At 35.4% G+C, this 14,014-nt stretch overlaps 1 protein-coding gene across 1 annotated transcript in view; it reads left to right on the top strand.

The window, feature by feature from the left end:
• The window catches only part of LOC122810706 (fibrillin-1-like), a 532,858-nt gene that overhangs the window by 197,951 nt on the left and 320,893 nt on the right, over positions 1-14,014 (top strand). The window contains exon 21 of the mRNA XM_044082270.1: positions 5,501-5,647. Coding sequence (XP_043938205.1) covers positions 5,501-5,647 — 147 coding nt within the window. The remainder of the gene's footprint in view (positions 1-5,500; positions 5,648-14,014) is intronic.

Here is a 14,014-nt window from a genome sequence, read left to right as displayed (position 1 = left end):
TACTTACAATTTAGCACCTCTGTGTCAAAAATACTTATCTCTCAGAAGTTTGCCTAGAACTGGAAGTCATAAAACAGTTAAGCACTTTTACATTTTAAACCTAGTAATTATTTCTGTTTCAAGACAATAGAAAAACTCATAGCTCTAGACAGCATGTCTTCTTGCTGAGCTGAAGCTGAGATGATAGAATCGTAAACAATTTCAACTTATTTTCTTGAGGGTTTGCAAGTTAACTCTGTATATTCCAGCTTCTACCATCAAAACATACATTTGCATAGGCATATAGTTTATATGCATTTCTGTTCTTTTCCAGTATGGCACACTGTGGTTACATTCTTGAAGCTTAGTACAAAGCATATAGTTCAACACACACTTCTGCACCAGTAGTTTAATATCCACATAACATATAGTTTTTTACATTTGTAAGACAAGCCTATGGATCATATTAATATTCACAAATGACATGATTATTTACAAAATTCCAGATAGCTGGGCAGACAGTGTCACACTTTTCTATAAATATATTAACATTTTCAAGTGACATATAATTATTTACAAAATTCCAGCTAGCTGGGCTTCCAGCATTTTGGTATGTCACACTGACATCTCCCCCTCTTACACAATTCTGTCATATCATGGTGCACATCCAACTTTGCGTGAGAAATACTAGACTATAGTTTTGGCAATACTATAGTTTTATACTTATCATTTTAACATTTATCTAGCTCTGCAGGCAGTATGAGATGATTGTTGCATACCGGATTTTTCTTATTCATGTTCCTTCTAGTCTGAGTCCTGACAAAATATCTTAATGTCTCAGTTTCTGCATCTACAGTTTTACTATTGTGGATATGAGGCAGCCCAATTACATGCCAGTGGTAGAAGCAGTTACAACATTGTTTTCCATTTGCATCATGGCTGTAGCACAGCAATAAGGACAGTAAAACATTTTTTTTAATCTCTACCGTGCAGATTTAAATTGCTTCCATCTACTCTTTGTTGCAAATGCTCACTTATGCTGTAGTTACTGATTATTACAGAATTAACTTCATGTTAATTTTTATGTATGGAGCTTGTTTTTCAAATAGATTTCCCATTCTACACCAGAAATCAGTAGTAAATGTGAGAAAATTGTGTTTCTAGAGGCAAAGCAAATGTTCACTATCATTTTAGTGAGTCAGCAATAGGAAGACAGAATTCGGAGCCACAGCAGTGTGTGTATGTTGAAATATTTAAAGGTTCATGTCATTTGTATTGGTTACAAACGATTTTTTATATATATATATATATATATATATATATATATATATATATATATAGAGAGAGAGCATGTTGTAATGCTACCAGTCTGACTTAATAATTTTTGTTTTATGATTATCTGGTTTTCATTTGGGACAGTCACTTTATCTTGTAAGGTATACCAGTGTTGACTGAGGCATTATAGTTTGCTACCCTGTGAAATGCCTATTTACAGGTTCTGTTAAATTAGCCAAAAGTACTGAATGTTAAAACAGCATTTGTAGGTGCAATTAGTCTGTCACAAAAACTAAAAACATATGTTTACAGTCTGTATACAAGTGGAAATAATGTTGTCAGACATCACCTCCTCTTCTTACAGGCAGAATAAATGGTGTCTCATAAGAAATGGGAGGCAGCTACAATTTCATGTCAATTTATCTTTACAGAAAGTGGCAGAAACTCAGCCCTGTAATCCCCAGAGCTGCTCATACCGAGGCTGCCAGAAGCATGTCTTGATGTCACTTACAGAAGACTATGATTGTGGTAAAAAAATCCAAAGAAATAATTACTCTCTAGGGCAATAGCAGACCACATTTGCAGGATATGTTGTACTTCACTACACTAGACAAAAATCATTTTAGCAAGGACATCTCCATAGTATCTAAACCACCAGTAAATTAAGGTTATTTGCAGGCTTGCCAGGCATGTTGAGTTATACACACTAATATTTTCAATATATAATGAAGATACATAAGCCTTTTCTTGTACTTGACATTTACACATCACAGACCTGAATACTTTAATAAGTCTTAAAAATGAACACTGCAATGGATATTATTTTTCAAACATTAGTTTCAGAAATATGAAAAACAAATATTCTTTATTAGTAGCATGTCTTAATAAGCACATACCTGATGGTGTGCAGATCACATGGTTTTGGATGAAACCAGAATGCATCATTCTGACTTCTGTGTTGCACTTACATACATAATTTCAAAGTCACATGCCAGGAACTTGATCTGGTTAGGTCATGGCTCCTGTTGCTCCAAAATAACCTTCCATAAAGACTAAACATTATATCTTGTGATCTACAAATGTAGTTCTATGATAGACCTCATCTGGTAGAACTGAAATATATTTGGATTCACAACCAAATAATAGTTTGTTTAATGCTTCCCTATCAGAAGTTAACCAATGGCAATTAAAATTCTACATCATGGTCTGTCCGGATCTGATAGTGCATTTTTCAGGTTTCCCCACTGTTAACTTAAAAAAATATTACAATAAAAATGTAAATCATGTTAATAGTGTGAGTTATCATCATGCAAACAGTGACAGGACTTCAGCTGAAGAGCTTAGACTCTTGTTCTGATGTAGCAATGCCTTCATTTATAGGAAAGATATGGATTTGACAGCACATTCAGGTCATCATGGCCCTTGTTGGCTTATATGGAATAACACTCATGCAAAAATAGAGGGGCACAGGTAGTCATGCAAGTCCATAACTTATCACCAGGGTATGGGTTAGTTCACATGTCATAAATGTGCGAGTACACAAGGAACCCTCATGGCTTCCTGAATGATAGCCCCTCTAGACAGTTCTCACCTCCAGGCTTTTCAAGACTTCCCATCATGGTGGAGTGATACAACTCAAGTTCAGTAGGGGAAGACATGATGATCAACTGGTGTAGTGACAAAAATATAAAATTAAAAAACAAGGGCAAGATGACCATGTGATACAAGCTATAATATGCATGTTAAAGAAAAGTGATGTTTCTTACCAAATGGTCATTTATTTAATATTACTACATGGCAGAAATGCTCTAGAAAATATTGAAGCCATAGATAATGTTAACAGATACAAGGAAACTACTTTTCAGTGGGTTCTGTTTTCTTATGATTGCATAACTCGCTATTTTAGATTTATGCTAGTTTTTACAAAAAATAGTGTACAAAGTATAATGTGTATATATTGTACAGCTTTGAAATGGCATGAATCATTTTTCCTATAATAAAAGAGGAGTGGAGTACATCTCTAAGGAGTTAAACTTAACCTGAGTACATGAGCCATGTGACTCTCTCTATTTCCTTTTATGAGTAAGGTTTCATTGAAACAATATGACTGTTTCTCTGTCTTCTGTGTCTTAGACATTATGTTTTAGTCTGATTCACTTAACACCAACACTTTAATTTTAGGAAGAGTGGGTGAGATTTTTAAATAATGTGAGCAATTTAGCAGAGCTGGTACACCATAAATGAGGACTGGGCACAAACTAATTTGTCCAGGGCTACCTTCAGAGTTTGGTGGTTAAGAAGACAGGAGCAAAATGGTCTAATTGTCTGAGGATGGTGGATGTTAGGGTTGGGATGGAAGTGGAATGAAGTCAGGTAAAGTTGTGGGTATTGAAGGGTTAATTAAAGAAAGGATGAGGGCTGTGGAGGAAGGGAGGTAGGCATAAGGAGGGGCTTAAGGGGTTTTATCTAAGTGTAGCTGAATAGAGGGTCAGATTTAAGTGTGAACATGCCTCCCTCCTCCCTCCTTCCCTTCTATTATGTCATTGAGGATTTAGTATTGCTTATGCTGATTGAGGGGCAGACTTGTCTCTGTTCTGTTCCTCCTCTGGTGTTGGGTGTTGGATTCAAAGAGTGGGGGGATGAAAGAGAGTGGTGGGATGCTGCTTTGATAAATGAGCGTAAGTGAACGGTGTTGGTGATGGGGCTTATTTTGGTTGAGGTGAGCGGGGATATGCTGCCTTGGTAAATTGTTACATGGATGTTCATACTATGATTATTAAACTAAGAATGGTGTTCGATAAAGTTATGTTTTAGAAAGTTACAATAAAGGCCACCAAATGTCATTTGGTGTGGTGTGGCTTATTGAAGGGGATCGGGGAAAACCCATATACTAATGTCCTAACCAATTCATAGTGCACCCATTACATTACATCAGATTTGAAAATTCAGCTGCCGACCTTGATTAGTCTAGATAATGAGTAGATGTACATACTTAAATCCTCAGCAACATTTTCAGTTGAAAAAATGTAAATCCTAGAGTACAGCTAGTATGCGTAACAGAGTACTGAAAAGTGGTGTGATGTAAGAAGTAACAAAGTGTGACAACTGACCTGAATAAATACTCTACACTGTGACATTAGGGAGATTTCACTAATGTGAACCACATGGTGGCAAATTTCTTAATGTGCGTTATATGCAAAAGAGTCATACTCTGCTGTTATGGAAAAAAAGGCAGAAAATTTTCTGATTCTCAGTTTTTTACTACAGTGGAGCAATGGAACCTGATTCTGCATCACCATGCCCAGTCACAGTTAAGTAATGAACTGTGTACAATGGTGCAGGCATGCTGACAGTGTGAGCACTAGAACATAGCAGGCCTGTTATGGAACCAGTACAATACATTAGACTCTGTGCATATCCCTCTAATGCTTAGTTACATAGTGCACTTGTGACTCTAGTAATTAGTAATGTGTACCTGCTAAAAAAAATGTATTATTCCTCACTTTACATATGAATAAACAACATACATCCTAACACTGAACTCCCTCTCCACTGACATAGGTAATATGCCCTCAGTAAGATTTTTTGCCTTATGTTTATAATGTGTATTATACACACAGGTAAGATCTGTTGTGTATTAACATGATGGCACTTTACTATATTTTGAAGTACGATATAGTTATGCTGGGCATTTATTTCCTTAATATTACATACTGGTAAATACACATGAGTCTAAATGATGTATAGCTTAATATATGCCATATAAAAGCGAAGACTTAAATAATTCTGTAGTGCATCCTGCAGAAAAACATACCTGAGATTTGACATTTGTTAAAACATGTTCTAGCCTAAGGGGCAGATGATGCAGCTTGAGGAAAGTTAGGAATCTGGTGCAACTGCAGACTGCTATGACTAAGGTTATGGTCCCTAAGTGTGCTTTGTAACTGCAGGGTAATTTGGATTTATGAATTATGCTACAGCTGTGATCATACACATGGTCCATCACATACATTCCTTGTACACAATGTTTATGGATATGGCAGGCAGAATGTAAATATGGACCCTCAACACACACGGCAATATGATTATATTTAACTGTTTTTCTTTTCCACATTTTCATTTCTGTTACACTATCATAATCTGGCCAATTCCTAATCAGATATGTAAACAACACGAAAAAGTCTTTAAAGGATTTTTTTGTACTGTCTATAATAGCTCTTATGTTTTAATTTCACTATCATTTCAGATGATGATGAATGTAGTGTGAACAGTACATGCCCTAACAATGCATTATGTCACAACACCATTGGAAGTCATTATTGCACATGCAAACCTGGATTTAAGAGTATCTCAGGAGCAGCTAACTTCACTGATACACATGAGAGATGTGAAGGTAAGTATAATTCCATATTTGATTCTCAATGTTATAAAAAATTAATGAACAAAAATAAGTTTTGCGGGTCCATATCATATAATCAGAGTTTTATAACTTCAAACATCATATGGTCAATCCCATAAAAAATAAATAAATAAATAAAAACAGGAAACCTGAAGCTTCAGGCTGTAAGCAGGGGGGCAAGCCCCACTGTGCCCCTTACCTGGGAGGTATGTGCCCCCACACCCCCTGCTCTTTAAATATACCAACTCCGAGACCGTACTATAATGCGGTAAAGGGTAGATTTCCCTTTAATGCACTGTAGTGTGATCTCGAAGTTGGTATATTTAAAGAGCGAGGGGTGTGAGGGGTGCAGCTCCCCACATGGGGGGGTGAAGGGGGGTTTGCCTACTTGCTTTAACTGGTTTGGTTACTTTTTATTTTTTTTTTATACATTCAAAGTTTTATAACTTAGAACATATGGGATCGACCATATGGTATTCAAAGTTATAAAACTTCAATTATATGATATACACCAATGTTTTGCATGTAACTCCTTTAAAATGCTAAAAACCAAATCCATGAATGTGACTATTAGGTTTCTAACGTGTCTATATTACATAATCAAACTTTTAAAAGTTTGAATGTCATATGGTCAACACCATATGATCGAACTTTTAAAAGTTCGAAAATGTAATAAAAAAAAAAATAAATCAAAGAAAAAACCTACCTGAATGATTACATTTTATAACAAATTAATGAACCAAAGGCAATCAGTCATGCATTTAACTCCTTGTATTGTATGGTGCTCTGTAATTATGCTTCAAAGTCTAGAAAAAGATAAACTTGGTAAGCACTTCCCTAACATGAAACCATATCTTAACAGCACAGTTTGTTAAGGACACCTAAATGCTGTTAGGATTGGGTTTCACACTAAGGACTATCAGTGCCAACTGCCATCCAGAAAACAACAGTGGAAGAAAGTAAAACAGCTTTTAAAAGCTGTTAGAAATTAACTGTTTCTTACTAATAAACTGGAAAGAGTGGTAGAATGAAGTGTCTAATAGCTTTCAGACCCCTTATTTTAATAAAGATACAGCTCCTTTCTGCTTTCTTTTTGTTTGAGTGCTAAAATGTTTTACTGGCTTTGGAAACTGGTAAAACACATCACACTCACACTTTTTTTCTGTAACAGGTAGTACATGGAGTACATAAAGCTACATGCACTTCAAAGAATTATGATTGGGACTTTAATTATAACCTTCTATTATGTGTTTGCATTATGGATGGGAAGATTCACTTTTCAGGCTTTCCTGCTGAGGTTAATTTCTTGGCATTCATGAGTTGAACACATAATGACCTAGTTATGAGCAGAGAATCTATCATAATCCTTTTAGGGTTGCCACCTTTTCAAATGGCCAAAGTGGGACATTTTCAGGACACACATCAGATTTTACAATCCAGCACACACTCACAGTCAGTACAAAGGATAGAACTTTACTTTTTTGCCTAAATGAAAGCTTATTCTTGTAGCAGTTTAGTTGCTTATTCTGTTTCTTGTAACATTTAGGTATTTTACATACAGAAATAACTATTTTATGTAACTATTACATAAAATATGGGACATAATTATGTCCTACAATCTCAGGACATTTGCCATTTTTAATATTTTTGGTCAGGACACAACTGCCCAAAGAGGGACTGTCCCTCGCAAAGTGGGACAGGTGGTAACCCTATAATCCTTTATATGCCATTGATTTACTCACAAGCTAACTCTGACACCCAATAAATGTCTTAGCAAATGATCTCTTTAAACTGCTTTGAGCATTTATAGTAAAATAAGCAGTGGAATATTGTATCACCTTTTATTTATGTGTGCTTATGCATTTAATTTACCTGGCATACAGGTTTAAAGGATGCATGGATGTAAAGGTAGGAATCGAATTATTAAAAAAAAATAAATAAAACTATCTGTAGTATAGTGTAGGTCCACATAAAACTCGGGGCACTCTATAGAGCAAAACCATTCATAGGTTCATAGGTTCATAGGTAGGTACTAGGCTATCGGCCCTGGGGCCTATATAAGCCTAGCCAAAAAGGTTCCCTGGCTTTCCCCACCCAAGAAAATTATTTTCCTGTGCCCCTGTCAAGCAGTGCCACAGAAGTGATCCCCAGGGTGAATTTTCTATTTCCCATCCAGTCATCAAGATTTTTCTTAAAGAGGGCCAATGAGGAGCTTTGCTTGAGATGAATTTAGTTTGTTCCAGAGTATGGGAAGTCTCTTGGACAGGAATCTATCCCTCCAGCATATTCTGTTTATTGTGGTGACAAGATTTAGGTCCTTGGATCATGTGGTTTGGTCACCCAAACCACCAAAATAGCCATTGCCCAAAGTCATCTACTATCCACTTTGTTATATACCTCACCAATATTCACTAACTTAAAGAAAACAAATCTAAATAAACTGGACACCTGCTACAACAAAATAGCCAGGTTTGCCACCAGCCTCCCACACAGAACACACCATTGTTCAGCTCTTCACAAACTAGATTGGCTGGAACTCCCAAACCTGTTATGCCTCCAACAACTCACAATTTGCCACTCCATCATCTACCTGCCAGATAAATGTCCATCCCTAAGAAGCCTAGTAAAACCCTACACCAGCAATAGAACCCTCCTCTCATCAGACAAACATCTCCTAGAAGTCTGTAAGACCAATAACATCTATGGGGATGCCTTATTGTCAAAGCACATCTCCAAAGTCTGGAACTCAGTACCCCAGCCCATTCTCTGCACTGCTAACCCCACCAAATTCATACTTCTTCTCAAGGCCCATTTCTCTAATAACTGGCTATGCTTCTGCTCATTACCAGGGTGACGCATCAGCAAAATCTTAACACTAGTCATCCCATATTTCAATATTTTACTCTCTCGGACTCTTTCATTCAAAAACCCTCTCAGACTTATTACTGTACATTCCTATTCTAATTGCTTTATTGGTGTTAATGCTATACCACTCTTATGAGATGAATATTTATGTATTGCTATATTCTGTTGTCATACATTCAACTACCAACAACTGTTATGTGTAATATGTATGACTAACCTTTTCTACTGCACTATTGCATTACTATTATTATTTTTTATTTATTTATTTTTTATTCTTTTGTCTTCAACTCATTGGATCGTATGACTGTTTTCCTATGTAGCATGTTATCTTTTTTTACATTCTATATCTATGTAACATTACTTGCTATGTTACTTGGAGCTTTTCTCCCCAGGCCTCTACTGAAAACAGACATGTTTTTCTCAGGCACAGTCAGACACACCAGGTAAACAAATGTAAAATAAAATTAAAATAAATTGTATGTATTACCTACACTACTGGCTAACCAGACAGCCAGAAGATTACTTTAAAATGAAGCTTTCTGGAATGCATGATGGAAGAGCCCTCTCTTCTAGTCTGAAATGCCTGAGTACTTCATTCCAAAAAGTATAGTTGAGACAATCAATGAATAAACCATTTAGCACATGTTGATCTAATCCCTAATGTTTACAGCATTGCTTAATAAATCATTAATAGTGTGTTTCAGCCAAATAAAATTACTGCCCATTAACAGTAGTCCTTCCAGCCTCTAGATTCAAGTTTTTTTTTCAGATCTTTATTGGATATAAGATCAAATGACACAAAAACAGAAATGCAAACATAATACATATTTGGAAGTAATTCTGTGGTATAGTTCATTAAACCATCTATAATTCTTATATCAGATTATAATAGACATTTTTCCATAATATTATTTTACTATTTAACTATTAAATAACTGTTCATAAATATAAAAAATATTTCATTAATTCATTCATTCATTATTTGATGTAGCACTATTATAGATTTCCAAAACAGGTGGGTTCTTTCTCTAGAATTTGAAATGTCTTTATTTGATTTTATTTTACCAATTTATTATTCTAGTTTCTTTATCATGGATTTCCTGAAGGAGCAGTACATTTCTATGAATGCAGTTTTGATAACCACATATTTGTAGGTACAGCAAGTAGTTCCTGCATTCACGAATTGATGAATTATGTAGGGCCAGTTCTTCAGCTTATTTCTACGTACTTCAAAACAGTTCATCTAGCAAAGCTGTATGAGTGAAATGTTTACGCTTTAAATCAATAAAAATACAGAGTTTCAGACAGTGGCGGCTGGTGACTTCAAATTAAAGGGGGGCTGCAGGAGACAGCTGAATGGGTGGGGCCAATGGGAAGGGGTGTGACCAACTAGAAAGGAGTGAAGCTATTCTCAAAACCACAACAACTGGAACTTTAATTAAATACGCTGCCCTGGGTGCCAAACCATCATTACGAGAATCAAATCAAGGCAAAATGAAGTGTACAAGAAAAAAATATTTCAATGCATTGGCTACATGACAACTTACTTAATATCTAGATAGAAACACAAAGGTTGTGAGGCATGAAAAAATAAATTGCATTTTAAATACATTACTGGAATGCCAGTCAAAATCAAGTATAAAATAAAACAAGCAGCACTCAGCTCAAACCACTTCTCCTTGCACCGCAGTTCTAATTATAATTTATATTCAGCTTTATTAAAGTACCAAGTAACATGCTGAAAGTAGCAATCTCTGTGATACCCCCACTTGTAAAAATGTTTCTTATCCAAAAAGACCTGCTGCCTGACAACAACTATCGACTTGTTTCATGGAGAACACATGATCAAAGTAAAAAATGAGCAGCAAACGAGAAACAAGCTCAAGATAAATTGCTTAAAGGATTACTGCACTGGTTATGGACCACACATGATAGATTGGCATTCTGTTTAGTTTATGGGTAAAGCCTACAAAGATAACTGCAAGTGTCCAACAAATGTAATGAGCTTCTGAAAATACTGTAATCCTGTCCTTTATTTCAAATACTGTCATATGCATTTCAATACCTAAGGCGTATATGCTATCTAGTTATGTAAATATTCTCTGCATGGCAACAATGAAAAGGCTTTCAATGTTGGTAATTCTTTAACAGTATGCTTATTAACGCTTACTTGCATCTTATAATCTCCAACAAGCTTACCTGATGATTAATAAAGCATTGCTACTTTAATAGAGAGCAACAGGGCACTGCAACAGCATGCATTTTCTGAATAATAAGAAGCATAAATCAACAGTATAAAAATATGACAGAAAACCAGAACATTCTGCAAAATCAAGGACACATGAAAAGCCACTGTCGTACTTGTGGTCTACCTTGGATGGGGGAATAGTGAAACACAAGGCAAAAGGGCTTCCAACAAACACCAACACCAGCAAAACAGTAGTCCTTAACGCAATTTTATTCTTTAAAACCAACAAAAGCGTTTTCGCTACTGGCCCGTAGCTTCATCAGAGGTGAATGCAAACAATTAATGTGATGAATAAGCAAGCCTTTTAACAAGGGTAAACTCTGATTATAGGAAGTGACGACATTTTTAAAGTATTTACACCTTCCTCTACGCAACTTTTAACACAAGAAAGATCCACAGAAAAGCATATCTCCATTAGTTACATACATTAAAAGGTACCATCAATGAACAGTAATTAAAAATCCAAAAGTATATGAATTTAACCGACAATGGATTGCTGGCACTCATTGTCGCAGTTATGAATAGGCTACTTAAGCTACATGTGTACAATTTCATACTATAGTACTGGTATTATTCATGTCATAACTATCAGGACTAATGTCATCCCTATTGTAAGGACTTACATGTATAAGTTTAACATTGGTTTAACCTAAGCTACCCTCTAAAAAAATAGTGTAACTCATTTTTAAAAAGATTAAAAATCTCCGTATTTTTGTAAAAAGTACTCATTCTAAAAATAATTTGATCAATAAATATATTTCATTGACACATATATGCTATTTTTCAAAATCGAATATGCACATATCAAGTTCAATATCACTACCTTAAATAACTACGTAGTTTTAGTACTGGAGAAATATTACAATTCTCATTTAAACCGGGAAGCTTGAACGCATCCAAAGAAAGTTGCCATTCAAGCTCCCGGTTTTCTAAAATAAGGGATGTTGTACCACCCCTGATGTCAACTGGGACATGATCAATTCCCATAAACAAAAACGAATGTCCAGGATATGCACGAGTATGTTTTGCTAGTGCATTATCTTCTTTATTCTTCCTGATTGCGTAGGTATGTTCATATATTCTTTCACGGACCTTTCGGTCCGTTTTACCTACGTAAAACGCTGTACAACATTCACAGAAAGCAATGTATACCACTGAACTAGTCTGGCAATTAATTTTATGCTGAATTTTATATTTTTTATTTCTAATATTAAATGTGTTTCCAACTTTTATATATTTACAATAATTGCAAGCTTCACATTTAAATGTTCCTTTTTGTCTACAAAATGTCACTATTAGCTTTCCTTTGTAGAATCTCTTTTAAATTACTTGCTCTCCTGTAAATTATATTGGGGCGGGAACCTAATTTTTCTAAAAGCAAAGGTGATTCAGAAATGATTTGCCAATTTTTGAGTATTATCGATCTAGTCACATCTGAGTCAATATTAAAAGTTGTAACAAAACTTAAATTGAAAGATGGTACATAATGCTCATCTACATTCAATACTTCTACTGTTTCAACACTCAAGTTTAACAAGTTTTCCGTTTGACTAAAAGTAGAAGAACTTTGATTTAGTAGAGGCTTGTAAAAACCATCTATTCTTTTTTGACTAACTTCCTGTATTAGGTCGTCGACCAGATTGACTGGATAACCCCGATTCACAAATAATTGTTTGAGAAAGAAACATTCTTTTGTAAAGTCAACAAAAGTACTGCACATCCTACCAGCTCTGACTAGTTGGCTTTTGACTATTGACCTTTTCTGTCTGAATGGATGTAAGCTTGAAAAGTGTAAAAAGGAGTTGACATACGTAGGTTTCCTATAGACTGTTGATGTTAATACTTTCTTCTCTATGTCTTTTTCTAATTTTACATCTAAATAGTCAATTTCTTTTGTGGAAAATTTGTATATAAAATTTAAAAATTGTGTTGTTCCATTAATTATATCCACAAAATGACTTGCCCAACAATCATCTTCACGTACAAGTATAAAGATGTCGTCAAGAAACCTAGTATAGAAAGTGATGTTCTTCATCAAGTCGGTGTTATTAAACAAAAAATGTTTTTCCCAGTATGCTACGAAAAGGTTCGCTACACTGGCTCCACAAGGGGAGCCCATTGCTACACCTTGTTCCTGCAAAAAAAACTCCTTATCAAACATAAAAAAATTTGAAGTCAACACAATATCAAGCATTTCTGTAACTAAATCCATTTCAGGTGTAGGTGCACCTAATTCTTTCAACAATAATCCTATCCATTCCACTGCTTCCAAATGTGGAATGGAAGTGTACAGATCAATAACGTCAGTAGTCAAAAAGTTATTAGATTCATCAAAAGGAATATCATTGATGTTATTAAGAAAAGTCCAGGAATCTTTACAAATGCCTGGAACACCCCTGATGTATTTTGTCAGTATGTTATCAATCAACTGTGAGCAGTGGTAGGTAATAGAAGACCGTGCATCTATCAAGGCCCTCATAGGAGGGTCCTGCACATTTTTATGTATCTTAGGGATCCCAAACATTACTGGCACTTTAGATGGAACTATGTCAATGTAATTATAGGTATTTGAGTCAATTTTACCTTCCAAAAAGAGATCCCTAAAGTATGTCCTAGTACGCCTTTGTGAGGTGTTAACCTCACTTAAGGATACCGATTTGTATGCAGGGCTCTCAAGGGTAGTCTTCATTTTGTCTATATATTGGAACTCATCAAATACTGCTACGCCCCCACCTTTGTCTGGTTTGATAAACCTGACAGGAAGGTCAGTAAGGTAGCGCAGTCCCATTTGTTGTTCCTTTGTGATGTTAAATTTAGTATTTTTGTGCTTTTTGGACTCTGAAAAAGAGTGTCTTAGATCCATTTCACAAATGGTTTCAAATAAATGTAAATCATTGTGTACGGGGGGTTGAATACACTGGGCATCTTTAAATCTCTAGTACCTTGATTTTCCACATCGCCATACAATAGTTTTAAATTAAGCTTACGCGTAAAACATTTCAAATCAATAATAGTCTTAGCGATGTTCCCTGAGGTACTAGGTATAAAGGTGTAACCTAATGCTAATAAATCAACCATTTCGTTGTCAATATTGACACTGGAAAAATTGTATACACTAAAGTCCTCATTTTTATTCTTCACAATCCTAGGAAAAACATCTTCTTGGGCAGTGTCGCAGTCAACACAAGAGCCTACTGCTTAAAGGATTACTGCACTGGTTATGGACCACACATGATAGATTGGCATTC

Source organism: Protopterus annectens, chromosome 9.part0 (assembly GCF_019279795.1).
Source record: "Protopterus annectens isolate FY-2018-M chromosome 9.part0, PAN1.0, whole genome shotgun sequence".
Lineage (NCBI taxonomy): Eukaryota > Metazoa > Chordata > Ceratodontiformes > Protopteridae > Protopterus > Protopterus annectens.
Note: the sequence above shows the minus strand (reverse complement) of the source record. Positions and strands in the feature narration are given on the sequence as shown.